The 12,307-nt window shown below is 41.7% G+C and overlaps 1 protein-coding gene across 1 annotated transcript in view; it reads right to left on the reverse strand.

Annotated features, from left to right (window-relative positions):
- ccnyl1 (cyclin Y like 1) overlaps positions 1-12,307 on the reverse strand; it is a 57,972-nt gene that overhangs the window by 23,534 nt on the left and 22,131 nt on the right. The window contains 1 exon segment of the mRNA NM_001016919.2: positions 866-900. Coding sequence (NP_001016919.1) covers positions 866-900 — 35 coding nt within the window.

Here is a 12,307-nt window from a genome sequence, read left to right on the forward strand (position 1 = left end):
CTGGTGGAAATAAAAACACAAAATAAGACATTAAAAACGTTTACAAACTTAATGACTTTTACTCTAGATCAGCTGCATGGGCTTCCCTTTTTCTTGCTGTTCCGATTCCTCTTTCCTTGTATACTTTATATGTCAACTTCCTTTTCCATTTCTGCCACTTTACACTATATTCTACCCCCCCCCCCCCCCCCCGACCTTTTGGGACTTAAAAAACTTGCAGAACATCTGATAGAGGATTGGCTTATCAGGTAGCAGCGCAAATGCAGAAAACTGTGCCCACAAAAGATGGGTCTGGGGCCCATTTGGATTTCCCTTGGTGTCATGGAGGGCCAGTCCAAGACTGCAGACATACCCCAAATGCCTGCCACTAATCAAGTGTGAACCTGACACTTGACATGAAACACAGTGGGCTCATGCAACTATTTTTAAACTACACTACTTCTAAATGTGCTTGGAATTGTATTGTTGTTCTTTTCTATTCTCTGCTACTTTTTGCTTCTTGCTTAATCTCCCTGTAGCCCAAACTCCTGCAGAGAGGTGTGTCTGACGTTGTGAAAACGTCTATGAATTTGACTGGCATTCTTTATGCTAATATCTTAAATCTTATACAGCAGAAGAACACCCAAAAAAAGTGGAAAGTAACATACTGAGTAGTGGTGCCATTAAAGATGGGTGTGTATATACTGGAGGGTTAAAAAAGAAAAAAAAATTACAATATATTGTAAAACTATAACACAGTACTGTTTCTCATGGACCCAGAAAGAATGGTGACAGAATTATTAAATTCATGGTAAACAAGAGTGACAAATTTATTATTACCTTGAAGTCATTAAGACTGATAAGGGACTGGGCTAGATGCACTTACATGATTTATGTGATTACTCTTCCTCTTTTCTCTCACTGTAAAATAAAACAGTAGAAATATGGTTACTGAAATGCAAATACATAGTTTCACACAAGGTTCCACTGCTCAAATGAAATACATTTATAATGATATGACCATAACTCACTTATGAGCCTTTTCCTAAGTTAAAAAGTTGATTTAAGCATAGGTTTTAAGCAAAACAAGAAAAAAAAAAAAATCAGAAATACCCTGCCATACACAATATTGAGAATTGCTTCTGCTAAAACACACGTAGAGACGATTATCAGTAAATGATCGGCAGAGTCTACTTTAGACCGTGCCGCTACTAGTAGTGTTGTGTGTAACCCTAAACCTGACTATACACGGACAGATTTCAGCTGCCAATTCGTGTCTTTCAGACCGATTCAGTAACTTGCCTGTGTATTGGCACCCTCAACAGGCCTACCCGACAGATACCTGGCCTAAAATTGGCCAGATCTTGATTGGCCAAAGATCCATCGAATCCAGGACTGCATCGGCTCATTGCTGCAGTCCTTTGGTATGATGGCGCCTATGCTCACCACTGTAATTCGAACATTTTGCCCTAAGGCCAAACGATTAAATTAGCCACATATCGGCCACCTTTAGGTGTATAGCCAAGTTAATAGCCAAGTCCTATCTTTCTCAGGTGTGCCATACCATGGCCACCTTAACCACTGGAAATTTTATTGTCAGACAGTTTTTGAACATTTTGTGCTCTTTCACTTTAGTAATTACAGTTATGAAACAAGATACAGGCTTCTAAATGTCTAAGAAACAAAATTATTTTATGCACGAAAATACAACTTATTTGAAAAGACCCATGTCTCCTCAATGTGCCAATACCAAATATATTTAGTTTTATGGAGATTTCTCACTTGTATAGGTCAAAATTTTTGAAAAATCGCTTCAAAGCTAGTCTAAAGCATCTTCTCTCCTACAGGTCATAAGGTAAAATATCTTAAATATAACACCAGGGGTCCACTGAACAGTTTGCTGCCCAATGTGCATAGGTTTGCCTAAGTATGTGGAATGTAGAGGCCCCAAAATTAAAATTCCCCAATTTTATCTATACTTTCTTTTAGTTCCAGCAAAATCAACACATTTACATCATTTTATGTGGCATAAAGCTACAAAAAATTATGTTTACCCCAGAAAGCCACATATTTTTGGAAAGTACACATCCCCCTGAAGTTAAAATGGGTACACAATGGTCTTTCTACTCCAAAGTACCAAGCCGCAAAGCTTTCCTATAGCTGGAGATTTTAATGACATTTTGAAAAATCAACTCAAAGCTTCCACTCTGCAGTATCTTATCTCCCACATATTATTAGGTACCAAGATAAAATGCCAGGGGTCCACTGAACAGTTTGATGCCCAATGTATATAAGTTTACCTAAGTATGTGGTATTTAGGGGTCTCAAGATGAACGTACCCCATATGAGCTATCATTTCAGCTCCACAAAATCAACACATTCACATCATTTTATGTGGAGTAAAGCTACAAAAAAGCATGCTCACCCCAGAAAGCCATATATTTTTGGAAAGTACACATTACTCCGAATTTAAAAATGGGTACATATCTTTCTATGCTAAAACATCAAGCCGCAAAGCTTTCATGAATTTGCAGATTTTTATAACATTTCCAAAAATCACCTCAAAACGTCAACTTTGCAACATCTTACTTTCTGCAGGACATTAGGTAACCATATAAAACACCCTATATATGAACCCCAGAGGTCTACTGATGCCCACAGTACAAAGGTTTATGAAAGCACATGGCACATGGCCCCAAAATATACACTGCTCAAAAAAATAAAGGGAACACAAAAATAAGACATCCTAGATCTGAATGAATGAAATATTCTTATAAAATACTTCGTTCTTTACATAGTTGAATGTGCTGACAACAAAATCACAAAAATTATCAATGAAAATCAAATTTATCAATCCATGGAGGTCTGGATTTGGAGTCACACTCAAAATTAAAGTGGAAAAAACACTACAGGCTCCAACTTTGATGTAATGTCCTTAAAACAAGTAAAAATGAGACTCAGTAGTGTGTGGGGGCTCCACATGCCTGTATGACCTCCCTACAACGCCTGGGCATGCTCCTGATGAGGTGGAGGATGGTCTCCTGAGGGATCTCCTTCCAGACCTGGACTAAAGCATCCACCAACTCCTGGACAGTCTGTGGTGCAACGTGGCGTTGGTGGATGGAGTGAGACATGATGTCCCAGATGTGCTCAATTGTATTCAGGTCTGGGGAACGGGCAGGCCAGTCCATAGCATCAATGCTTTGTCTTGCAGGAACTGCTGACACACTCCAGCCACATGAGGTCTAGCAACGTCTTGCATTAGGAGGAACCCAGGGCCAACCGCACCAGCATATGGTCTCACAAGGGGTCTGAGGATCTCATCTCGGTACCTGATAACAGTCAGACTACCTCTGGCGAGCACATGGAGGGCTGTGCGGCCCCCCACAGAAATGCCACCCTACACCATTACTGACCCACTGCCAAACCGGTCATGGTGGTGGATGTTGCAGGCAGCAGAACGTTCTCCGCGGCTTCTCCAGACTCTGATGCATGTGCTCAGTGTGAACCTGCTTTCATTTGTGAAGAGCACAGGGCGCCAGTGGCGAATTTGCCAATCTTGGTGTTCCCTGGCAAATGCCAAACGTCCTGCACGGTGTTGGGCTCTAAGCACATCCCCCACCTGTGGACGTTGGGCCCCCATACCACTCTCATGGAGTCTGTTTCTGACCGTTTGAGCAGACACATGCACATTTGTGGCCCGCTGGAGGTCATTTTGCAGGGCTCTGGCAGTGCTCCTCCTGTTCCTCCTTGCACAAAGCCGGAGGTAGCGGTCCTGCTGCTGCGTTGTTGCCCTCCTATAGCCTCCTACATGTCTCCTGATGTACTGGCCTGTCTCCTGGCAGCGCCTCTATGCTCTGGACACTACGCTGACAGACACAGCAAACCTTGCCACAGCTCGCACTGATGTGCCATCCTGGATGAGCTGCGTTACCTGAGCCATTTGTGTGGGTTGTAGACTCCATCACATGCTACCACTAGAGTAAAAGCACCGCCAACATTAAAAAGTCACCAAAACATCAGCCAGAAAGCATAGGAACTGAGAAATTGTCTGTGGTCACCACCTGCAGAACCACTCCTTTATTGGGGATGTCTTGCTAATTGCCTATAATTTCCAGCTGTTGTCTATTCCATTTGCACAGCAGCATGTGAAATTGATTGTCAATCAGTGTTGCTACCTAAGTGGACAGTTTGATTTCACAGAAGTGTGACTGACTTAGAGTTATATTGTGTTGTTTAAGGCTGATGCCACACGAGGTGTAGGGCTGAAATTTTCGGCAAGCGGAAAAACGCTTGCCGAAAATTCAGCCCTACGCCTGCTACTTGTGCCTGCACCCGAACGAATGGAATACGCTCGGGTGCAGGCACATGTAGCCGATACACGCATGAAAACGCGAGACTTTGAATTCTCTCGCGTTTTCGTGCGTATATCGGCTACATGTGCCTGCACCCGAGCGTATCTCATTCATTCGGGTGCAGGCACAAGTAGCAGGCGTAGGGCTGAATTTTCAGCAAGCGTTTTTCCGCTTGCCGAAAAAATCAGCCCTACGCCTGGTGTGGCATCAGTGTTCCCTTTATTTTTTTGAGCAGTGTACATTGTGCATGCTAATTTCATGGCTTACATTCCCCTAAATCATAAACACACTGCAATTTTATGTGGGGTAAAAGCTGCAAAAACGTAGCGTAACCCCTGAAAACCATACATTTTTGAAAAGTACACATTCAGAGAAATCCAAAATGGCTGAATATTTCTTTCTACCCCAAACAGCAAAGCTTTCCTTAAGTTAGCAGTTTGGACAGCATTTCTGAAAAATATTGCTTATATTTATCTCACACAAATTCTAACAAGCAAAGGCACATCACCCCAAATATATGTATTATATATATCAAAGTATGCGGTATGTACAGACCCCAAAATGAAAATAGCGCATATCGATTTCCTCGGCTGCTAACTGAGCAACTGCAAATAAGACCCCCTGTTGTATATTGTATTTCCGAAGACAGGGGGTACAGGGACCCCCAGAAAACCATATATTTTTGGAAAGCACACATTCTGATGAATTCAAAATAGGTTAAGGCATCTTTCTACACCAAAGTACCAAACAGCAAAGCTATGCAAAAAAACAGACCAGGAACACTAATGCAGGGATAAAAATGCAATAATTGTGCAAATCAATGAAATAACAAAATAAGTCATGAAATGCATGAAAATGCAAAGTCTCGTGTTTTTATGCAGATATTGGCTACATGTGCCTGCACCAGAGCATATTCAATTCATTCGGTTGCAGGCACAGCTAGGGGGAGTTTTAAGCATATGGATTGTATTCTCAGCAAGCGTTTTTCGCTTTGCCGAAAAATATGCGCCATATGTTTCGTGTGACATTAGCCTTAAGGCTAAGATACTCCGCTCAGCGCAATACATGATTAGTCACAGCAACTTCTGTAATAACCTATGGCAGAAGCGTTTCTGTGATTAGTCACTGCGATCGTCTTTTTTTTTAGCAAAACTGTAACACCACAAAACTGGACCCCAAAACCCCCAGAAATGAGTTCAAACTTTAAATAACCTGCCACATTTTGTAAAATGGGAGTGGTATTTAGGGGGTGCAGTGACAAAAATAGACACTGTAAGGGGGCAGGAAGAAGCAGGAGTAGCTGCAGACTCAATGCAATCGTGTTTGCTGCTTGGAGATCAGTCCTGAGATGATGGCATTGCAGGACCAACATGACAGCCCCTCTGTCTAGTTGCCTCAGTCTGCCATCACTCCTGACTCTCACTGCCAAGCACGTTAGCATACATTATTGGGCAGATAGTGGGTTAAGCCCTTTCCTTTTCCAGGTGTGCTATGCCATAAAAGAACAACTACAGCAATAGCAACAGAAAAGAGTGGGGTTTTGCACTGCCCATAAAAATAAACAAAAATGAAGGAACAGTGTATGTGTGTGTCAAGAAGCAGATATTTTTTATGGATATCAATAACAAAGGTTTTTCCATATTTGCTCCTCTGCATTGGCAGCTACAAAAAAATTAGCAGAATCACTGTTCTAGCAAATGTCATATAAGCAGTATAAATGTTATCAACAGCGATAACATACGGGATTCCGTTTTTGATAAAACAGTGCAAGACTGTACCTTCACAAAGAGAAAAACATTCCATGTTTAGCATACGGCAAAACCAAGAAGTGATTTAACTCCTTTTAGTACCACCAAAGTTTTGCCCTTTATTTGACTTACATGCAAGCCATTTTGAACAGCATGATTTTTTTAGAGGTATTTCCTGGGAGGAACAAGAAGTTTGAAGAAAAAAAAAAAATTATATATATTATATACGGAACCATGTTATCTAGAAAACTCTAGAAGAATTATGGGATGGCCATCTCCCACAGACTCCATTATAAGCTAATAATTCATCCATATTAGTAGCAAAACAATTCTGTTTTTTTTAATGATTAAATGTCTTTCAGCAGACCTAAGGTATAATTATCCATATTACAGAAAATGATAGATTCTATGGGGCTGATTTACTAACCCACGAATCCGACCCGAATTGGAAAAGTTCCGACTTGAAAACGAACATTTTGCGACTTTTTCGTATGTTTTGCGATTTTTTCGGATTCTGTACAAATTTTTCGTTACCAATACGATTTTTGCGTAAAAACGCGAGTTTTTCGTATCCATTACGAAAGTTGCGTAAAAAGTTGCGCATTTTTCGTAGCGTTAAAACTTACGCGAAAAGTTGCGCATTTTTCGTAGCGTTAAAACTTAACGCTACGAAAAATGCGCAACTTTTCGCGTAAGTTTTAACGCTACGCAAAATGCGCAACTTTTTACGCAACTTTCGTAATGGATAGGAAAACTCGCGTTTTTACGCAAAAATCGTATTGGATCCGAAAAATTCGTTAAGAATCCGAAAAAATCGCAAAACATACGAAAAAATCGCAAAGTACCGATCATTACGAAAAAAACGCAATCGGACTCCATTCGACCCGTTCGTGGGTAAGTAAATCAGCCCCTATATCTGTGTATAATAAATAATTAATTCTATGTCTCCATACACACACACACACACACACACATTGGATAAAAAACGTCTACACACCCATGGTAATATGTCAGGTTGCTGTGCTGTACAAAAATGAGACAAAGATAAATCATTTCAGAACTTTTTCCACCTTTAATGTGACCTATAAACTATACCACTCAATTGACAAAAGAAACTGAAATCTTTTAGGTGGAGGGAAGAAAACCAAAAAACTAAAATAATGTGGTTGCATAAGTGTGCACACCCTCTTCTAACTGGGGATGTAGCTGTGTTCAGAATTAAGCAATCACATTCAAAATCATGTTAAATAGGAGTCAGCATACACCTGCCATCATTTAAAGTGCCTTTGATTAAAGGACAAGGAAAGTCAAAATCAATTAAAAGCACACTATTCAATAATACTACTATCGCTATGTAGAAACGCTATATTTCTGGCTTGCCTAGAGAAAGATTTACTGAGATACACTTACTACATACTACAGACTCTTTTCAGTGAACAGCGCCGCCATCTTTAATAGGGATGCCCACTTCCTTTACCTCACTACTCTTTACTGCACATGCGTCCCCAGCCAGGCTGTGTCTGGCACTCCCCCCCCCCCCCCCCCCAAAGCACTTGCAGGCTGTGTCTTTGTGATCCCACGCCGCCCGGCCCCCACACCCCTCTCCTCGCTCCTGCACAGATACCAACCACCCCCACACCTGCTTGCTGCATCCCCGCTACTGCACAGACTGAAGAAACTCCCCTTCAGCACAAGCAGGCGCACTCCGGTTGCCATGGCGACACGCTGCCTGCTTGTGCTGAAGGGGAGTGCGCGCGGGGAGACAGAGTTTCTTCAGTCTGTGCGGTGGCGGGGATGCAGCAAGCAGGTGCGGGGCTGTGCTGGTTGGTATCTGTGCAGGAGCGAGGAGCGGGGGCTGAAGGGGGGCGCCTGCTTAGGGTTGTTTACGCATGCACTGCCTACAGTCCTGGTAGTAGAGTTGTTGAAGGAGCGATGCATTATGGGAATCCTGAAGGGAGGCGCCTGCATAGGGTCGTTTGCGCATGAACCGCCTACAGTCCTGGTCGTAGAGTCGTTGCAGGAGCGATGCATTATGGGAATCCTCTTTACCCAGCTCAGCGTTTTTTTTCCTGTTTGGCTTCTGATCATCTGAACTATTGCAATTTGGGGAGACTTAAGTGCACTATTGAGACAACTGAAGGTAAGCCTGCAGCTTGAGATTAACTTTTTGGTAGCCTTTCCTTCTCCTTTAACCCCAAATAAAGTTCAGCTGCTCTAGTTGGTCTTTCCTGACATCTTTTTAGTCGCATCCCACAGCAAAAGCCATGGTCCCCAGAGAGCTTCCAAAGCATCAGAGGGATCTCATTGTTAAAAGATATCAGTCAGGAGAAGGGTACAAAAGAATTTCCAAGGCATTAGATATACCATGGAACACAGTGAAGACAGTCATCATCAAGTGGAGAAAATATGGCACAACAGTGACATTACCAAGAACTGGACGTCCCTCCAAAATTGATGAAAAGACGAGAAGAAAACTGGTCAGGGAGGCTACCAAGAGGCCTACAGCAACATTAAAGAAGCTGCAGGAATATCTGGCAAGTGCTGGCTGTGTGGTACATGTGACAACAATCTCCTGTATTCTTCATATGTCTGGGCTATGGGGTAGAGTGGCAAGACGAAAGCCTTTTCGTACGAAGAAAAACATCCAAGCCAGGCTACATTTTGCAAAAACACATCTGAAGTCTCCCAAAAGCATGTGGGAAAAGGTGTTATGGTCTGATGAAACCAAGGTTGAACTTTTTGACCGTAATTCCAAAAAATATGTTTGGCGCAAAAACAATACTGCACATCACAAAAGAACACCATACCCACAGTGAAGCATGGTGGTGGCAGCATCATGCTTTGGGGCTGTTTTCCTTCAGCTGGAACTGGGGCCTTAGTTAAGATAGAGGGAATTATGAACAGTTCCAAATACCAGTCAATACTGGCACAAAACCTTCAGGCTTCTGCTAAAAAGCTTCACCGGAAGAAGATTAAAGTTTTGGAATGGCCCAGTCAGAGCCCAGACCTGAATCCGATTGAAAATCTGTGGGGTGATCTGAAGAGGGCTGTGCACAGGAGATGCCCTCGCAATCTGACAGATTTGAGGAAGAGTGGGCAAAATTTGCCATGCTCATACCCAAAAAGACTGAGTGCTGTAATCAAATCAAAAGGTGCTTCAAAAAGTATTAGTTTAAGGGTGTACATATACAGTGGTGTGAAAAACTATTTGCCCCCTTCCGGATTTCTTATTCTTTTGCATGTTTGTGACACAAAATGTTTCTGATCATCAAACACATTTAACTATTAGTTAAAGATAACACAAGTAAACACAAAATGCAGTTTTTAAATGAGGGTTTTTATTATTTAGGGAGAAAAAAAATCCAAACCTACATGGCCCTGTGTGAAAAAGTAATTGCCCCTTGAACCTAATAACTGGTTGGGCCAACCTTAGCAGCAATAACTGCAATCAAGCGTTTGCGATAACTTGCAATGAGTCTTTTACAGTGCTCTGGAGGAATTTTGGCCCACTCATCTTTGCAGAATTGTTGTAATTCAGCTTTATTTGAGGGTTTTCTAGCATGAACCGCCACAACATCTCAATAGGATTCAGGTCAGGACTTTGACTAGGCCACTCCAAAGTCTTCATTTTGTTTTTCTTCAGCCATTCAGAGGTGGATTTGCTGGTGTGTTTTGGGTCATTGTCCTGCTGCAGCACCCAAGATCGGCCATCTGTTTGTCAACTCAAACTGAAGCGGACATTCTCCTTCAGGATTTTTTGGTAGACAGTAGAATTCATGGTTCCATCTATCACAGCAAGCCTTCCAGGTCCTGAAGCAGCAAAACAACCCCAGATCATCACACTACCACCACCATATTTTACTGTTGGTATGATGTTCTTTTTCTGAAATGCTGTGTTACTTTTACGCCAGATGTAACGGGACACGCACCTTCCAAAAAGTTCAACTTTTGTCTCGTCGGTCCACAGGGTATTTTCTCAAAAGTTTTGGCAATCATTGAGATGTTTTTTAGCAAAATTGAGACGAGCCATAATGTTCTTTTTGCTTAAAAGTGGTTTGCCCAGTCTCTTTCTTATGGTGGAGTCGTGAACACTGACCTTAATTGAGGCAAGTGAGGCCTGCAGTTCTTTAGATGTTGTCCTGGGGTCTCTTGTGGACTCTCGGATGAGTTGTCTCTGCGCTCTTGGGGTAATTTTGGTCGGCCGGCCGCTCCTGGGAAGGTTCACCACTGTTCCATGTTTTTGCCATTTGTGGATAATGGCTCTCACTGTGGTTCGCTGGAGTCCTAAAGCTTTAGAAATGCCTTTATAACCTTTACCAGACTGATAGATCTCGATTACTTTTGTTCTCATTTGTTCCTGAATTTCTTTGGATCTTGGCATGATGTCTAGCTTTTGAGGTGCTTTTGGTCTACTTCTCTGTGTCAGGTAGCTCCTATTTAAGTGATTTCTTGATTGAAACAGGTGTGGCAGTAATCAGGCCTGGGGGTGACTACAGAAATTGATATTGAAATTGAAAATTGAAATTGATAAACCACAGTTAAGTTATTTTTTAACAAGGGGGGCAATCACTTTTTCACACAGGGCCATGTAGATTTGGAGTTTTTTTTCTCCCTTAATAACGTAAACCTTCATTTAAAAACTGCATTTTGTGTTCAATTATGTTATCTTTGACTAATAGTTAACGGTTTTTGATGAGCAGAAACATTTAAGTGTGACAAACATGCAAAAGAATAAGAAATCAGGAAGGGGGCAAATAGTTTTTCACACCACTGTATATGCAACCACATTATTTTATTTTTTTTGGTTTTCTTCCCTACACCTAAAAGATTTCATCTTGTGGTACGGTTTATAGGTCACATTAAAGGTGGAAAAAGTTCTGAAATGATTTATCTTTGTCTCATTTCTCATCTAAACATTTAATAAGAACTAATTATGTCTTAGTTACAAGTACAGGTATGGGATCCATTATCTGAAAACTTTCCTTTTTTTTCTGTAATAATACAACAGTACCTTACACTTGATCCCAAGTAAGATATAATTAATCCTTATTGGAGGCAAAACAATCCTACTGGGTTTAATGATTTTTTTTAAGTAGAATTAAAGTATGGAGATTTAAATTACAGATCACTTATCTGGAAAACCCCAGGTCCCAAGCATTGTGGAAAATAGGTCCCATACCTGTACCATTTTATTATTAGAGTAAAAATGTGAATTATTTGATTAATATGGAGTCTATGGGAGATGGCTTCCTGCAATTCAGAATGTTTTGGATAACAGGTTTCTGGATAACAAAACCTATTCCTAATTACTAATTTGGAAAGCACCATGATTCACAGGCATGACAATATGAAACATTGAGATTGAGCCAAAGAAAAGCCCCTAACAGGAAAGAGATCCCAGGTATTTTTATTCTAATAAATTCAATATTAAAAATAAGTCTTTCTTGTGGGCATGTCCTGGCATGCACTGGAAAGATGTGCTTTTCTGTGCTCCTGGGGTTCCCAGGTTCCCCAAAATACACGCTGACCCCTGTAATAAGGACTGAAGAGACTCCCCAGTTATTCCGCATCCCACTACAGCAGTGTTACTTTGAGTCAACTGGAAAATGGGGAAGCACTCACAAAAGCATAAGCAGTCGTGGTATTGGAGTGCTTTGCACGTACAGAGTGACAGGAATTCCAACCCGCCACAAATGGTGACTCACCCCCACCCTCACTCCCTCGCCAGGAATAGGAGCGAAGGCATCACAACCCATGCCAAGTGAACACCTTTCGGCGATACTAGAAAGCCACACTGCTACAACAACACAACTATAGAGAACTGAAGTAGATAGCTCTCTCCTGCATCATGATCTGCAAAATATAAGAACGCACTACAGAGGTGGAGGGGCTAGAATCTCCTCATTAGAGGACATGGTATCTCCTCTTCCAAACACAGCTTCAACAGGCACTTGACAAAATGGAAGCCTTGGAAAACAGACTTCGTAGAAACAGTGTGCGCATTGTGGGCCTACCTGAAAAGTCAGAAGGCCAACATGCGAGGCCTTCATAGAAAACTGTCTCAAAGAGACTCTTGGGAATGATGTATTCTGCAATGAATCGGTGGTTGAGAAAGCCTAGGATTCCCACCAAGACCATTTCTTTTGTGCATGCTGAATTAGAGAGACTACAATGCGGCCCTCAGAGCCTCTTCTGCAATATTGTGGGATGCCTCAAAAGCATATA

This window comes from Xenopus tropicalis, chromosome 9, assembly GCF_000004195.4.
Source record: "Xenopus tropicalis strain Nigerian chromosome 9, UCB_Xtro_10.0, whole genome shotgun sequence".
Taxonomy (NCBI): Eukaryota; Metazoa; Chordata; class Amphibia; order Anura; family Pipidae; genus Xenopus; species Xenopus tropicalis.